The sequence below is a fragment of the Rousettus aegyptiacus genome, unplaced genomic scaffold (assembly GCF_014176215.1).
Source record: "Rousettus aegyptiacus isolate mRouAeg1 unplaced genomic scaffold, mRouAeg1.p scaffold_m13_p_8, whole genome shotgun sequence".
Lineage (NCBI taxonomy): Eukaryota > Metazoa > Chordata > Mammalia > Chiroptera > Pteropodidae > Rousettus > Rousettus aegyptiacus.
The window spans coordinates 5,623,517-5,637,258 of NW_023416311.1; the positions used below are offsets into that span (position 1 = coordinate 5,623,517).

A 13,742-nucleotide genomic window follows, 5' to 3' on the forward strand; every position below is an offset into this window, starting at 1 on the left:
TGTAGATCATTCAGAAGCATTCCTCAAAGTTCCCAGTTTCCGGGCTCTCCCTTCACATTTCAGAATGAGGCACTGACGGGCTATCATGTAGAGCTTGTTGACTGGTGGGATTTCTAGTGAGTAGGTGAATGGGTGTCATCATTTTCATGGTGGGACCCTCAAGGTCAGTCAAGGGAGGAGGAGGACTTTCCTTTAACCAGACATATTTAAGAACAATCTTCTAATTCTCATTAAGGCTGAAGGAGTAGGGACACATCCAAAAGGCAGGGCAGTAGGAAGTAGGAAGCATCCTTTGAGGTAGTGGTCATGATTTTAAAAGAAGTCAACTTTTTTGCATGATTTGCTCCAAGATGTTTGGGTCTGTGGACTCATGTATACTGCAGATAGTTTGAATAAGTCGGGTTCCTTTGTCACGAGGCATGGAGAGTTAGAAGAGGCAAAAAGTTGAAGGTATTTCCAGTGATGAAGAGTCTACTTGACCAAACTTTAGTCAGGCTCTTCTGAATCCTCTTCCCCAGTAGGACTTGACTTTTTACTTCTGTGTAGTGAGAATCCCTACCCTTGATACCAAATCAACTTCCCCATACCCCACCATCATCCAGGAGGTGAAGGGCTCTAACCTCTCCATGCAGAGGAAACTCCACATATAACTTAGACTCCCCCAAAACTTAAGAACTACCATTGACTGGAAGCTTTACCAATAACATTAAACAATGAGACGCCACTACACACCCGTTAGAATGGCCAAAACCTGGAACGCTGACACCATCAAATGCTGAGGTGGAGCAGCAGGAACTCTCATTCATTGCTGGTGGAAATGCAGGATGGTACAGCCACTTTGGAGGACATTTTGGCAGTTTCTTACAAAACCACTCTCTCTATTATGTGATCCAAGCAAACACGCTCCTTGATATTTATCCAAAGCAGTTGAAAACTTATTACCACACAAAAAACTACACAAATGTTTATAGCATCTTTATTTATAATTGCCCCGAACTTGGCAATTGATAATATTCGAGACAATGGAATATTATTCAGCACTAAAATGTGCTATCAAGCCATGAGATGAATCTTAATTGCATATGACTAAATGAAAGAAGCCAGTCTGAAAAGACTATATACTATATGAGTCCAAATATATGACATTCTGGAAAAGGCAAAATTAAGACAATAAAAAGATGTGTGGTTGCCAGGGGCTCTGCGGGGCGTGGGGAGCGGAGGGGAGTGAATAGTCAGAGCACAGGCAATTTTTAGGGCAGTGAAAATACCCCGATACTATTATGGTGGATACATGTCATTATACATTTACCCAAACCCGTAGAACGTATATTACAAAAAGAACCTTAATGTAAACTATGGACTTTGGGAGATAGTGATGTGTGAGTGTAGGCTCATCAATTGGAAGGAATGTACCACTCTAATGGGAGATGTGTGGGAGCAGAGGAATAGGGGAAATCTCCGTATCTTCTGCTTAATTTTGCTGTGAACCTAAAACAGAATACCTATGTGTAAGAACTGCCTATATGTAAGATTAGTGAAGAATGACTGGGTAGTACTGAGACGCAAACCAGATTCTAATTCTGAGGATGCCATTAACCAGACAAGGACTCCCTTGAAGTTCAAAGCTGTTTTTAGGTTTATATCCAAGTCTAGTACCGTACTTGGCAGGAACTTACTGGTTAAAGGATGTGTGAATATGTGGGTGGCTGAACGAATAAAATGAAAACTCCTGTAACTTCATGGCTCAGTGGCTGAGTTCAGTGTTTTTGAGATGGTGTCATTGTGTGATTGAGTACACTGGAAAAATAGATTTTGAGGGAAATCCATAATGAAAAGATGAGTGTCTAATTCATATTATCAGTAAGTCTTTTGAAAAGCTGAGTGACATCTTTCTAGGTGAGTCAAAATTATACCCATGCCCTGATTATTTCCTGCCACTTCAAGTATAGAATATTTTATATATATATATATATATATATATATATATATATATATATATATATATATATATATATATAAAGTTATACAAACAGATGTTAATACTTCTTAGACAGTGTTATACTGACATACAATCTGGGATTATATATAACCACCTAAATAATTTGCCCCTTTCTCTCTCCAGGACCATTATTTCACTTTAACCAGAATTTTATTTGTGGTCTTTAATCACATGCAATATAACATCCAAGGCTCAAGAACTTCTTAGGCTCATAAAGTCCTAATTGGGAATCTCGGTGTTGTGACTACTAACACACTAGTTATAGGCAGGGAAAACAGTATAATTTAAGAAAAAAAAGAGTAGTGCAGAATCATAAATATTTAAATGACATAAAAAAGTTCTTTGCTATTTTAAACCCTTAAATATACCCATGAACTGAATAGATTAAGGGTTTTTTGGTCTGGTGATCAGATAGTATGACTTGGAAATTTCTTTGTACCCTCATTTAAATATTTCTCAAGGACATTATGAAATACAATGTGACCTTTATTAGAACTGTCTTAAATACATTCAAGGCATTTAAAAACAAATGAAATTTCAGGTACTTTTTCAAAACAAAAATATTGTAAATTTCTCCCATCAGATCTGGGTTTGTCCATTAAATCTCTGTGGTATGGAGGATGGATCCAGAAACCCAACCCTGACTTCCAATGAAACAAACATCAGCCACATACTCAACCTCTTAACCCACAAGAGCTAATACACTGATTTCTAGTACTTTTCTGGCCCCCTTGGGTAGACTACAGCCCTTTCAGCCACCAGGCAAGGTGTCCCCTATATTTAAGCCTTGGAAATCAAGCACTCAATTTGACTTTCTCATTTGCAATTCAGAATTATCACCAATTCATCAACCGTGACGTTTCATTGTCAAAAAAAATTAGCATCCTACTCAAGAAACTTAAATAAATCTGTTTTTCAATATAGAGAACAGTGAGAATTTATTAGAGAGAAACTAGATGCATGGCAGAATAGGAAGATTTTGTTAACACCCACATCATACTCACTGGGGACTAAAATGCACAATAACTAAAGGATAGGATCAGAAAATCACACAACTATCCCCAAAAAACTGTCACATGGACTCTAAAGAACAGCTTATCTGATTATGCATGAGAGTTTGCCTTATGCCAAACAACAGACTTCAATTTGATGCCCCTATAAATGGCTCCATGCTAATGTCCCTCAGTGAATGGGTGCTGACTCAGCGCTTTACACCCTTGGCTGACGGCCACTTCGCCAAGACCCATCAAGAATCACTGTCCTGGCACAAGGGCCAAGGACCTGAGATTTAACGTGAGTTCTGCGGCCGACGTGCATACAGTGAGCCCATCGTTGGCCTAGAAGACAAGCTTTGAAAATCTTCGCACAGACTGCTGTATTGGAGCCTATATAAACAAATAGTTTAAAGCAGATAAGGGTCACATCATAGGCATTCAAGAAAAACTAACAAGATACAGAATGCAAACAGTTTACTTAGAAGCAAATGTTAACATTTTAATAAAAAACAATCACAGGAAAGCACTGTATTTTCCCTCTATTATGTTAGCAAATAAACAGAACAACAATTTAAAAAATGGATTCGAGCTACTGTTTCTTACACTCACGAACATACATCAGAATTACTCGTGGAGGGTTTTACATATATTTATGTCTAGGCCTTGCTCTTGGAGAAGGTTGTTGACAGGGGCCAGGACCCAGGTATCTTTCAAAATACTCAGGCAGCTCTGATGTTTCCTCCTGGTTGAGTCACTGATTTTAGGTTGACTGGGGCACTTTGGGTTTTTTTGACCACTGTTTGGCGGTTTGGGAAGCCTTTCTTGCAGATTTATTAGCTGTAGTGAAGAACTTGGCCTCTGGCTTTTTGGGTGTCTGTCTTGGGTCTTTTTTCCCCAAGGCAGAGTTTTGTTCCTTCTCTGCCTCTTCTTTGATTCTTGGCTTCTTCCTTGGGCCTTTCCCTGGGGTTTTGGGCTCTGCCGTTGTCAGAGTCTCCAAAGCTAAGGCCTTCCTCTTCTTCGCTCCTTTTCTACCCTTTTGTGGAGACTTCTTTCCTGTGGCATGATTTTGTATCTAGGTAAAAGAAAAAAACTTAAGTCCAGGGTAGAAAAGAAAACCAACTGACAATGTTAACTCTGAGAGTTCTCATTCTGATTACTTGGGTACCCCCCGGAAGGCACACTTTGACATGATGAGAAAGGGCTTTTCTTTCTGCCTCACCGACATTCTGAAAGGCAGCTGTATTCTCCATTATTTGTGACTGTAAAAAGGATCCTGACAGTCGAATCAAAGGGGGAACCATCTTTCCCAATGGTTTAGTGTAGGGCCTGCTGGAAGCACCTTCCAGGAGCACAGGAAGCAGACCTGTGACATAATCCTGACTCTGTCACCTTCGGCTATAAATTCCTTGCATATGGAGTGGGGCGGAGACTAAAAAACCCAACCACCATCAACAAAACTTTAAGAGTAAAATATAAAACGATAGCTAATGGAAACTCTGAAAAACATCAAATATAAAAAACTCCTTAATAATACAGTGTTAACTCTTACTACCATTCTCCCATGGGTAGGTATGTATTTAAAAGCCTAGTAGTATGCCCTTTTCCCAATTATTTCATTCATATTTCCTAAGCCGTATAAACTCTTAATAAACATTATTTTCAAAAACTTTACAAAAAACTACTGCAGCGGTACGGGACCTTTTTTCATTTTTTGTTTCTATAGTGAATGATGATGAAACTGGCTTATTTATCACCTTGATCGTACTTCCTAGATGGGCTCACAGAGCACAAATGCTTTTACGGCACCTGACATACATCGGCCTGTCAGCCACACTATCCACTCTTTAATTTCCGACATATCACCTGCCAGTCCCCTTATAACCGAAACAGCTTACGTTTTCTAAAAATAATTATATAGTTAATATAGTGACCATTTATGTTACCTTTAGGAATACTGATAAAGTCAGTAGTGCTTTGGGGGCACTTTAAAAAGAATATTTTCACTAATAGATGTAAATTATAATAACGTTTAAGATTTTAAAGGTTACTGTTAGGATCAAACGCAAAATAGGTAAAGCACAGTAACAGCCCTGGGACCCTCAGTGCAGGCTGTGGCCACAGGGGCCATGAGTCCTGTCTGCTTACAAGGCAGGGGTGGGGTGGGATGTCAGCCCTCTAGACTCTTAGGGACCTATTTCTCCCCTTGTTTTCAAAAGGTCTTCCTCCAACGGGATAGATACTATGAGTATGAGGGAAAAAAATGATCAGAAGACCAAAAAAATGAAAAACTCTGTTCCTTTAAATCATCTTTTCTGAAACCCATGAATTCAGATTTCTGTGAAAAACCGCTGGGTGCGGGTGTTAGAAAGGTTTTAGGGGCAGGTCCAGGGTCCACACTTCCTCTCTAAGTTTTCTAAGACTAATTGTGAGTTGCTCCAGGACTCCCCTGCAGAAACTAAACCACTGCCCAAATGTCCACCCTGGCCTCCTTTTTAAAACCATGGGCAATGTTTTTAAGAATTATTAACATGGTCACATCTACCTTGATTCCCAGGGACATACAATGTGTTTGGTACATGTTACTCTGGTATTTAAAATAAGAGTCAAGTAGGTCATGGTAACTGTCTCCTGTCTACTTCAAAATCTTTTGTAGAAAACGTTTTACCTGAAATAGATTTCTATAGTGTCCCCATATGTTAACACTTCTTATAGCCATCACTCAACCATGCCTGCCTGACACAGAGTGGCACCTGAATCACTCCATGATGAGTATTAAATATTAGTAAACATACCTCTACATTTTCTTTGGTGGGAGATTTTCCTATTGGGACCAATAGTGGAATTTCTTCTTCAGATTCGTCTTGCACTTTATTTTGGGCCTTTATTCTGCGAGTCTCTTTCTTCTCAGACTTGGAGGTCTCTTTCTTCTGGGGTTCGGGGTCCTTCACTGGAGTATCACTTGTTTTAGAGGCTGCCTCCTTTGTAGGTAGGGCTGATGCAACCTTTTTAGCCTGTTTCATAAGCCTTTTGTTTCTTTTCTTCTCTTTTTGTTTTTGATGATATTCTTTTTGTTTTTGCATTTTCTTTGCGTCCTACCGAAAAAAAAAAACAAAACGTAATTTTAGTAAGGGATGTTTCCGTTGGAAAACAAATGGCCGAGACTCAACACTTACAGTTCTGATTACTTACAGGCTCCCTCAAAGGGTCTTGACTTGTACAAGCTTTGAGCAAATAAACCTTACCACCAGCACCCGAACACCAAGTCCACTTCGTTTTTGAGTCATAGCCACAGTTGCATTTTACATGGTAAATTATGTATTGGTCCTCAGAATCTGGATATTTGAGGTATGCGGTCAAGATTTTTGTGAAAGTCAACTTCATTTACAGGTGAGTTAAGAATTATCATAAATTGCACAGTATGTGGTGTGACTTAATCTCAATAAAGCTGTTACCAAAAACAAAAAAAATTCCAACTTCACATAGTCCTCAACTGAACCTGCTTACAAACAGCATAAAATCCAGACTTCCTGCTTCTGATAATAGCAGTCTGTGTTATTTTGGATCATCCTTCCAAGTGAAAAGGCAGGGCAAAATGTTTTGTTTTTAATTTTTTTTCTTTCATAAAAGCACCTCTGAGCAGATTACACTGTAGGAAATTAATAATGAGAACCCAATGGGGTAAGTGAGCCCAGAATCCATTGTTGCCTAGAAAGTATCTGCTGATCCTCAACTTGTTTTAATAGCTCTGTAGGATTTGGGTGGGTGGTGGGTTGGGGGACAAGGCGAAAGAAAATCAAATTTGAGCATCCACACTAGGTAAAGGTTCTAAGAGGAAACTCCTCTCATGAAAAGCTGGGGTCCCAATGAGTTCTACCCTCAGGACAGAGATGAAGAGGAAGCAGAGATGTATAAATTTAGTGCCATGGTTTGCTTCGTCATTCAGGGACCCTTTGGCCTTAAACGTCAGCCTCCGGAGAAAGGATTTTCATTCTACACCTCGAATTATTTCTACAAAAAATTTTCCAAATGCCTTGTTAGCGATAACCAAATACATAAGAAACCAGAAGTCAGACATGGCTGGCTGCAATACCAACACTTCTATCTGAATTATCAGGCGACTATCATATAATTATACTTAACATGCTCCAAGAATTAAGACAAATTAGAAGACTATACATAACAGGAAACCAAAAAAAAGAGTACAGCCAATTTGAAAAAGAACAAAACACGAAAGTTCTAGAAGTAAAAAGTAAAAGACCGAAATTAAAAACTCATTGGAAATAATTAACATGGCTAAAGAAAGAATGAATAAACTAGGAGATCAGTCTAACAAAGAGTAAAAAATTTAATTTTCTCATTCTGGCTTCTTTTGCAATGGTACCTGTTGCCATCAAAAACCTACAAACCAAAAACCAAGAGGTATGTGCTAGCTCAACACAGTCTTAAACTTTGCCCATAAATAACAAAGCACTTCATAAACTAGATTTCGGTTTTCCTCTTTCTTTTAGCTCCTCTTGCCACTGAATAGGCCCCTTCTAAGCCTAATACACCCTTTTAAGAGAAAGCAAAAATTTAAACACCTAACATCGATACCTATATTTGTGTTACACTGTATTTTATCCATGCAAGATTAACTAATGTCATACGTAGAAAGACAACAATGAACACAAAGCACAACCACTGGAAAACCCCTGAAAGGTTAACCTCAGGCGGGGATGGCAACCTCGCTGTCTCTTCTGAGGCAGCATCTACATCCTTGGTTACGACTCTGAAGTATACAAAACTCTGCTCACTTTTTTCTTCTGACTAGGGGTGCGCACTCCTTTGGCTTCACCTCGACTGCTGACAAACGAAGAAAAGATGGGAAGGGAAACCGATCTCTCAGTTTTCACGTACAAGAGTTTCACGCTCTCCCACTTCTGAAATAAACAAAAAAAAGAATAATGTAATCGACATGTTTTGTTTCTTTTAAATGATCGCTCAATTGATTCATCTATTAAGACTCTACCTCTGGCAACTTCTGTGAAAGCTTTGTCGTGACAGCAAGAATGTTTTCGATGAGGTGCTGAACCTGCATTCCAGTATGGCCGACGCGTATGGTGCTGAAATTTAATAAAGTTTCAGATGAATAAACAAGATTAAAAAAATAATCTTCAAAATAAAGCACAGGCAAGTATGAGGAATACAAAAATTCTAAACATTTTTTTAAATGTAGAAACATTAAGGACTTTAGGTTCTAAATACATTTTAAAGGAAGATCACCTTCCATGTTCTAGAAACTCTGCTCCTAAAATGTCACACCATGAAAAGGTGACTGAGGAGCTGGCACTTAACAGCGTGAGGCCATGAGAGTCAGATGGGTGTTCTACCTTCATTCTAGAAAACATAGGTCACTGAGTCGGCCCACAGCTTTTCTAAGGACAATTATACCCAGGAGTGGCTGTTCTGAAAGGAATGACCCCCAAAAGAGTTGCTTCCTGCCTTTATAAAAGTTCCACTGCCCTGACCCAGCTGCCACCTCTAAAACAAACAGCTCTCCTTCCTCCTACAGTACCAGTCTTCGGGCCAAGAGCAAGCCCATTCTTTCAGTCGCGAAGAATGCAAACACAGCCCAGAAGTACCCAGTGCTCAGCTACTGAGGCTGCGTATCTGCCCAGTCCCCATCTTCCTCACTATGGGAGCTGAAAGGCAGGTGTCTCTGAAGCAGGATGAGGGAGGGGCTGGGGCTTCCGCCTCCCTCCAGCCAAAGCCGGGGCTCTGCCCACTCTGTGTGCCCACTGCCAACTACCTGTAAGCACACCTTTGGCCTCCTAGATGGAGAAATGGCAAGTAGGGAGGGGTGGGGATGGGTGAGGGAGAGAGGAAAGGGGAAGAAGGAAGACAGGAAACTACTGTGTTGGGAAAGAGGAGGAAAGGGGATGAAAAAATGGTTAAGGTTTTTGTATTTTTTTTTTATTAGTTGTCCACAATGTTCCTTAAGCTATGGGTTTTGCCTGGAAAAACCTCGGGGGCAGGAGACTGCTACTCCTCATCAGCCTGCATGGTGCTGTCCGTCCCCTTTCTCTTGGCTACTCACTGATCCCACGAACAAGCCTCTGACCTTGTAGCTAGCAGTTTCTCAGGAACCACGATTTTGATGTCAGGCCACAACCAGAGAGTTGGGGACCAGGCCTGATGACTAACTCTTCTCAGTGGCCTAATGACACTCAATTAAAGGGTTTCCCACCTGCAGGCAGAAGGCCAAACCAGAGCCTATCTGTCTTTCCTGGTCAAACCCCACCCTGCCCTACCTGGAGACACTGCTGGGGGCTGGGTTACCTGGTGAGTCAAGATACCTTGGTGGTCCTTTTTTAGGGTGTGTATGACCACTGGGTATATATGGGCTCCAGGGTTATCTTTGGGAGGGAGGACCATATTCTACAGTTCTTCTCATCCCCACACCAAAAATGCCCCAGTCAGCAAACTAAGTATTTTATGAAATGATTTTTAATATGTTTAAACCAGGACTGAGGTGGATCTTCACTTCAAAGCATAATAATGATGCCGGTAACACGAAAGCCCAAAACTACTAATGTTCTCTAGGCATTAATCTCCTTCTTCTTGCTATCCTTAATCCGGAGGTGCCCTATCCAATACGGTAACCAACAGCCACTGGCCACATGTGCCTATTTAAATTTTATTAATCACGTAAAATTAGAAATTCGGTTCCTCAGCTGCAATAGCCACATTTCAAGTACTCAACAGCCACGTATAGCTAATGACTCCAGTAGGAGACAGCAGGGCCATTTCCATCTCTGTAGAAAGTTCTATTGGACAGCACTGTTCTAGAGAACCGAATACGTCCAAGGAATGGATTTTAGTTTTAATGGAAGGATCCGGTTTCATTAACACTATCTTGTAAAAAATGTTTATAAAAGCATTACTAGATATTAAACACAGATACACATGGATGCCTTTTACCTACCTGCAAGAACCACTTTTAGAGATGTTTAAGACAGTTCCGCCTATTGAATTATTGATCTCTCTGGATAGATTCTTGGCCAGAAGGTTTACAGATACCGGAACCCTGTAACAACACAGGCTTTTAGAGCACCACGCATAACACATCTACAGATTTCGTGTTGCTTGAGTCCAGAGATGCTCGGAAACTTACTTCTTTCTGTTGTAGAAATGTCTCCCGAGGTGTGAAGGCAAGAGCCGCCTGATTCTTGCATCTGTGAGGAAGAAGTCAAAACTCCCCAAGAGGCGGAGCTTGGCTTCATAGGCTTTATATTCCTTTTTTAAAGTCCGAAAGGGGATAATCTAAAATACATATGAAAGAGTAAAAACACAAAAAGTTGAGAACCTGAACAACAAGAAGTAGTACTTGGGCAACAACAGGTATTCGGAGTTTAAAATGTCCTAGGACCATAGTTTAGTGGACATGCGAATGCCTAAAATGTGCCAGGCACTATGCTAAATGTGGGGGACAGAAATGGAGACAAGTGAGATGGGACCTCAGCCAAAGAAAAAACATCAAAAACTACAAAATAGGGTGAGAAGTGTCAAGTCAGAGAGAAACAGGATGCTCCGAAGTACAGAGAAATGACCTAGTAAACAACTATTTGCAAAATCTTCTAGTTATAAAAGTTACTGATGTACACATTGACCTTTTGGATCAACAAACCCCAACAGCTCAACCATCAAAGGAAAGATGGACTATCCCCTACCTAAAGCCAGGGAGAATTAAATTAAAAAGAGAAAATTAAATTCTTCAGAGAGAAATACTAGGTAACGTAGCAATGTATTACTTATCACGTCAATTGAGTCAAATCTTTTAATTGCCAGCTTCCTACCTGAGAAATAGTTTTAATTCCATGCTTGTTCAAAAGCTTCTTATAAAAATGTTCCGTCTTTTCAGGAGTTACATTAGGATTGTCCTTAGTAAATAAGCAGATATCTGCTAAATCGGATCGAATACTATGAGGCAAGGACCTGTAAAATACATGAGAAGGAACCAAAGAATAAAATTTTATTATAGACAGAATGTATGTTTTTATATTTGACAGAATACACAATAAATTCACTGTTATTTCAATAAAATTCATTCATGACATTTAAGCAAATACTATAATGAGAACATTTAAAAATATATCAACTTTTCGATGGTACAGAAAAGATCCAATATTGAAGTACATCACCACAAATACCTATAAGCCAAAATATCAATTAATATTTGAGATCTAACAAGATTTAAAAGATAATTGCACACCTAAAACAGTGTACATATATAACTCTTATTTTATATGTTGTTATATATACACACACACACATTGTAATGTGTTAGAATGATCAACTTTCATCAGGACAGTTCTGGTTCTGAACTCGACCTTGCAGAAAACTCTAGCCTCCATAAAAAACATAGCTCTTAAGAGCTGAAACAGAAAACATGGAGCAAACCAAGAGGGACCAGTAAACATGCAACCATTCTGTTGACTTAAAGTTAGAGCCTACATGTTCTGAGGAAGCATTTATTACTTAGTTTAAGAAAGAGATGACAATACACATCAGCAAACGAGACTGGGTGAACCGTAAAGCTGTTCCATGGCGGAAATCACCAAGAGGTGAGCAGCTGGGAAAACATCCTAGACAAAGTGAGAGGGCTTTCCAGAAGAGAAAAGCTGCCTGAGCAAAGGTATAGAACAAAGAACACAGGCGGCCATCTGGCTGGGGCAGGTTTGTGAACACTATTTGATAGAACCTGAGCATCAAAATGGTCCTTCCCGTTTTTATTTATTCTTGCCCTGACATCTACCCCTCCTTAAGGTAAAGAAAACTGCTACCCTACACACTTTTTTTTTTTTTTTAGTAGAGCTGACTTTCCGACACTCAGGAAATGAGGGACTCCACACAGAGGCAGGGCTGTCAGAATTCAGGACTTGCAGTTAAATTTTAAACATTCTTTTAAGTAAAAGTAGATTCCAAATATTACATGAGACCTACTGATACTAAAAAATTACTTGTGTTTTTATTTGTTAAATCTGGTAACTCTGCAGAGGGGGGCAGTTTTTGACCTAACAGTCCTAGCAACAAGAATGTGTAATTATTCGCTACTGTTTTCTTTTCCATAATGAGTTCACTGCCAGGTTTTTAATAGTCTCTGTATAAAGGAGCAAGGCTGGTACCTCAGGGATTTTAACTTGGAATTAACTTGTCACTGAAAAATAACAGATTTTATGAAAATACAAAAGCTTTTAAATTTATTCTAACCTTTATTCTCTCAAAAACTGGGTTTTGGATTCAATAGAACTGCTTAGGCTTACTGTTCATCAAACCCCAGAAAAGTGGTAAAATTTCTAGAAAATTTAATCAGGTCTGTGCTTTTTTTTAGGCACGATTACTTATTACAACTGAGATTTTTGTTTTGAGTTTGGAAAGTTTCCATTAGAAACTGAGATTCACATGATTGCTAAATTACACATAACTGACCAAGCAAATAAAACATTAAAGGTAGAAAACCAGAACTTACAATTTGACCCTCAGTTCTTTACTTGGAATTTTCCATAATACCACCATTAAAAAGAAATTTTCATTCTCATTCAAAAGCAATCCATTTGCATTTTTCCTGGACCTGGAATGTGCCAACAGAGCTTCCACTGCTTTTTTGATCTGCAAAGTAGAGATATACAAATTAAATCTCAATCTAATTTAGCATTTACCCATCTCCCCACAACTTTTCACTTTTTTCTGCTTAGTTCTATTTTAACTGGCAACTTCCACAACCATAACTACTAGGATCCTGCAATCTGTAATCAGAGGAATGTCAAAATCCATCAGAAACCACAGAAATATCTGCTTCCAGAAGTCGTAGAACACAAGTGCCTCGTCCACATAAGATTGCGTGCCAGATAGTACATGCTTCTCACAATGATGAAGGCAGTAATCTCAGCAAATGCGCAACACACTGCAAGCAGCATTTACTGAGCGCTTGCTGTGTGCCAGTCCTCTGATCCTGGAGAACGGAGGCTGTAGAGCCCATTTTATTTTTATCTATCTATCTATCTATTTATTTATTTTTATGCCTACAGCATCCAGTCTTCTTAAGTGGTCTCCCATCCAAGTACTCAGAGCCCAATTTAAAATACGAGGTATCTGAGGCTTGTAAAATTAAGCGACTTGGCCCTAGCCAACCCGTAAGGAAGCAGAGCCAGATGTATCTCCAGAACCCCAAACTAAACCTGCAATCCAATTCTAAAGAGCCAGGCCGCAGGGCTGAGGGAAGCAGGTGCGTAGCCATGAGCATAAAGGAGCGGAAAAGGTGGGCGCACAGCGAAGGAGCGACCCTCCCAAAGCTCCGAAGGCGTCCGCGGAGGCGCGGAACCCGCCCCGGGCACCCCGTGCCTCGCAAGGCCACGGCCGCTAGTTTCCCAACCCACCTCCCCAGGGGCCACTAACCTGCTCCTTGTCCAGGTCCTCCGGAGCGGCTAGTGTCGCTGGAGTCGAGGCTGAGGTTGCGGGTGCGGTCGACGCTGAATCCTCCATTTCGCTCTGACCTCGTGCAGACTCGCGGGCCTTACCCCAGAACTGCCTCCCTCGAGCTGGCGCCCCGTCCGCATGCGCGAGCTCAGGCCTCTAGCCGGAAGTCAGGGGGCGGGGCGCGCAGCCACACGTCACTTCCGGACGTCGCGTCGTAGTGGTTTGGCGGGCGCGAGCAAACTGAGTGTCCGTCATCCTGTAGTCTCCGAGTCCCTTCCCTGAGGCAACTCTCC

The 13,742-nt window shown here is 40.5% G+C and overlaps 1 protein-coding gene across 1 annotated transcript; it reads right to left on the reverse strand.

The window, feature by feature from the left end:
* Positions 1-2,467: 2,467 nt before the first annotated feature.
* Positions 2,468-13,719, reverse strand: RSL1D1 (ribosomal L1 domain containing 1). Its single transcript, XM_016156898.2, is given in 9 exon segments — positions 2,468-4,066; positions 5,787-6,086; positions 7,788-7,913; positions 8,003-8,096; positions 9,959-10,060; positions 10,148-10,296; positions 10,830-10,968; positions 12,503-12,642; positions 13,429-13,719. Coding segments are annotated over 9 exon segments (1,638 nt in total). The 5' UTR covers positions 13,705-13,719; the 3' UTR covers positions 2,468-3,754.
* Positions 13,720-13,742: the final 23 nt, after the last annotated feature.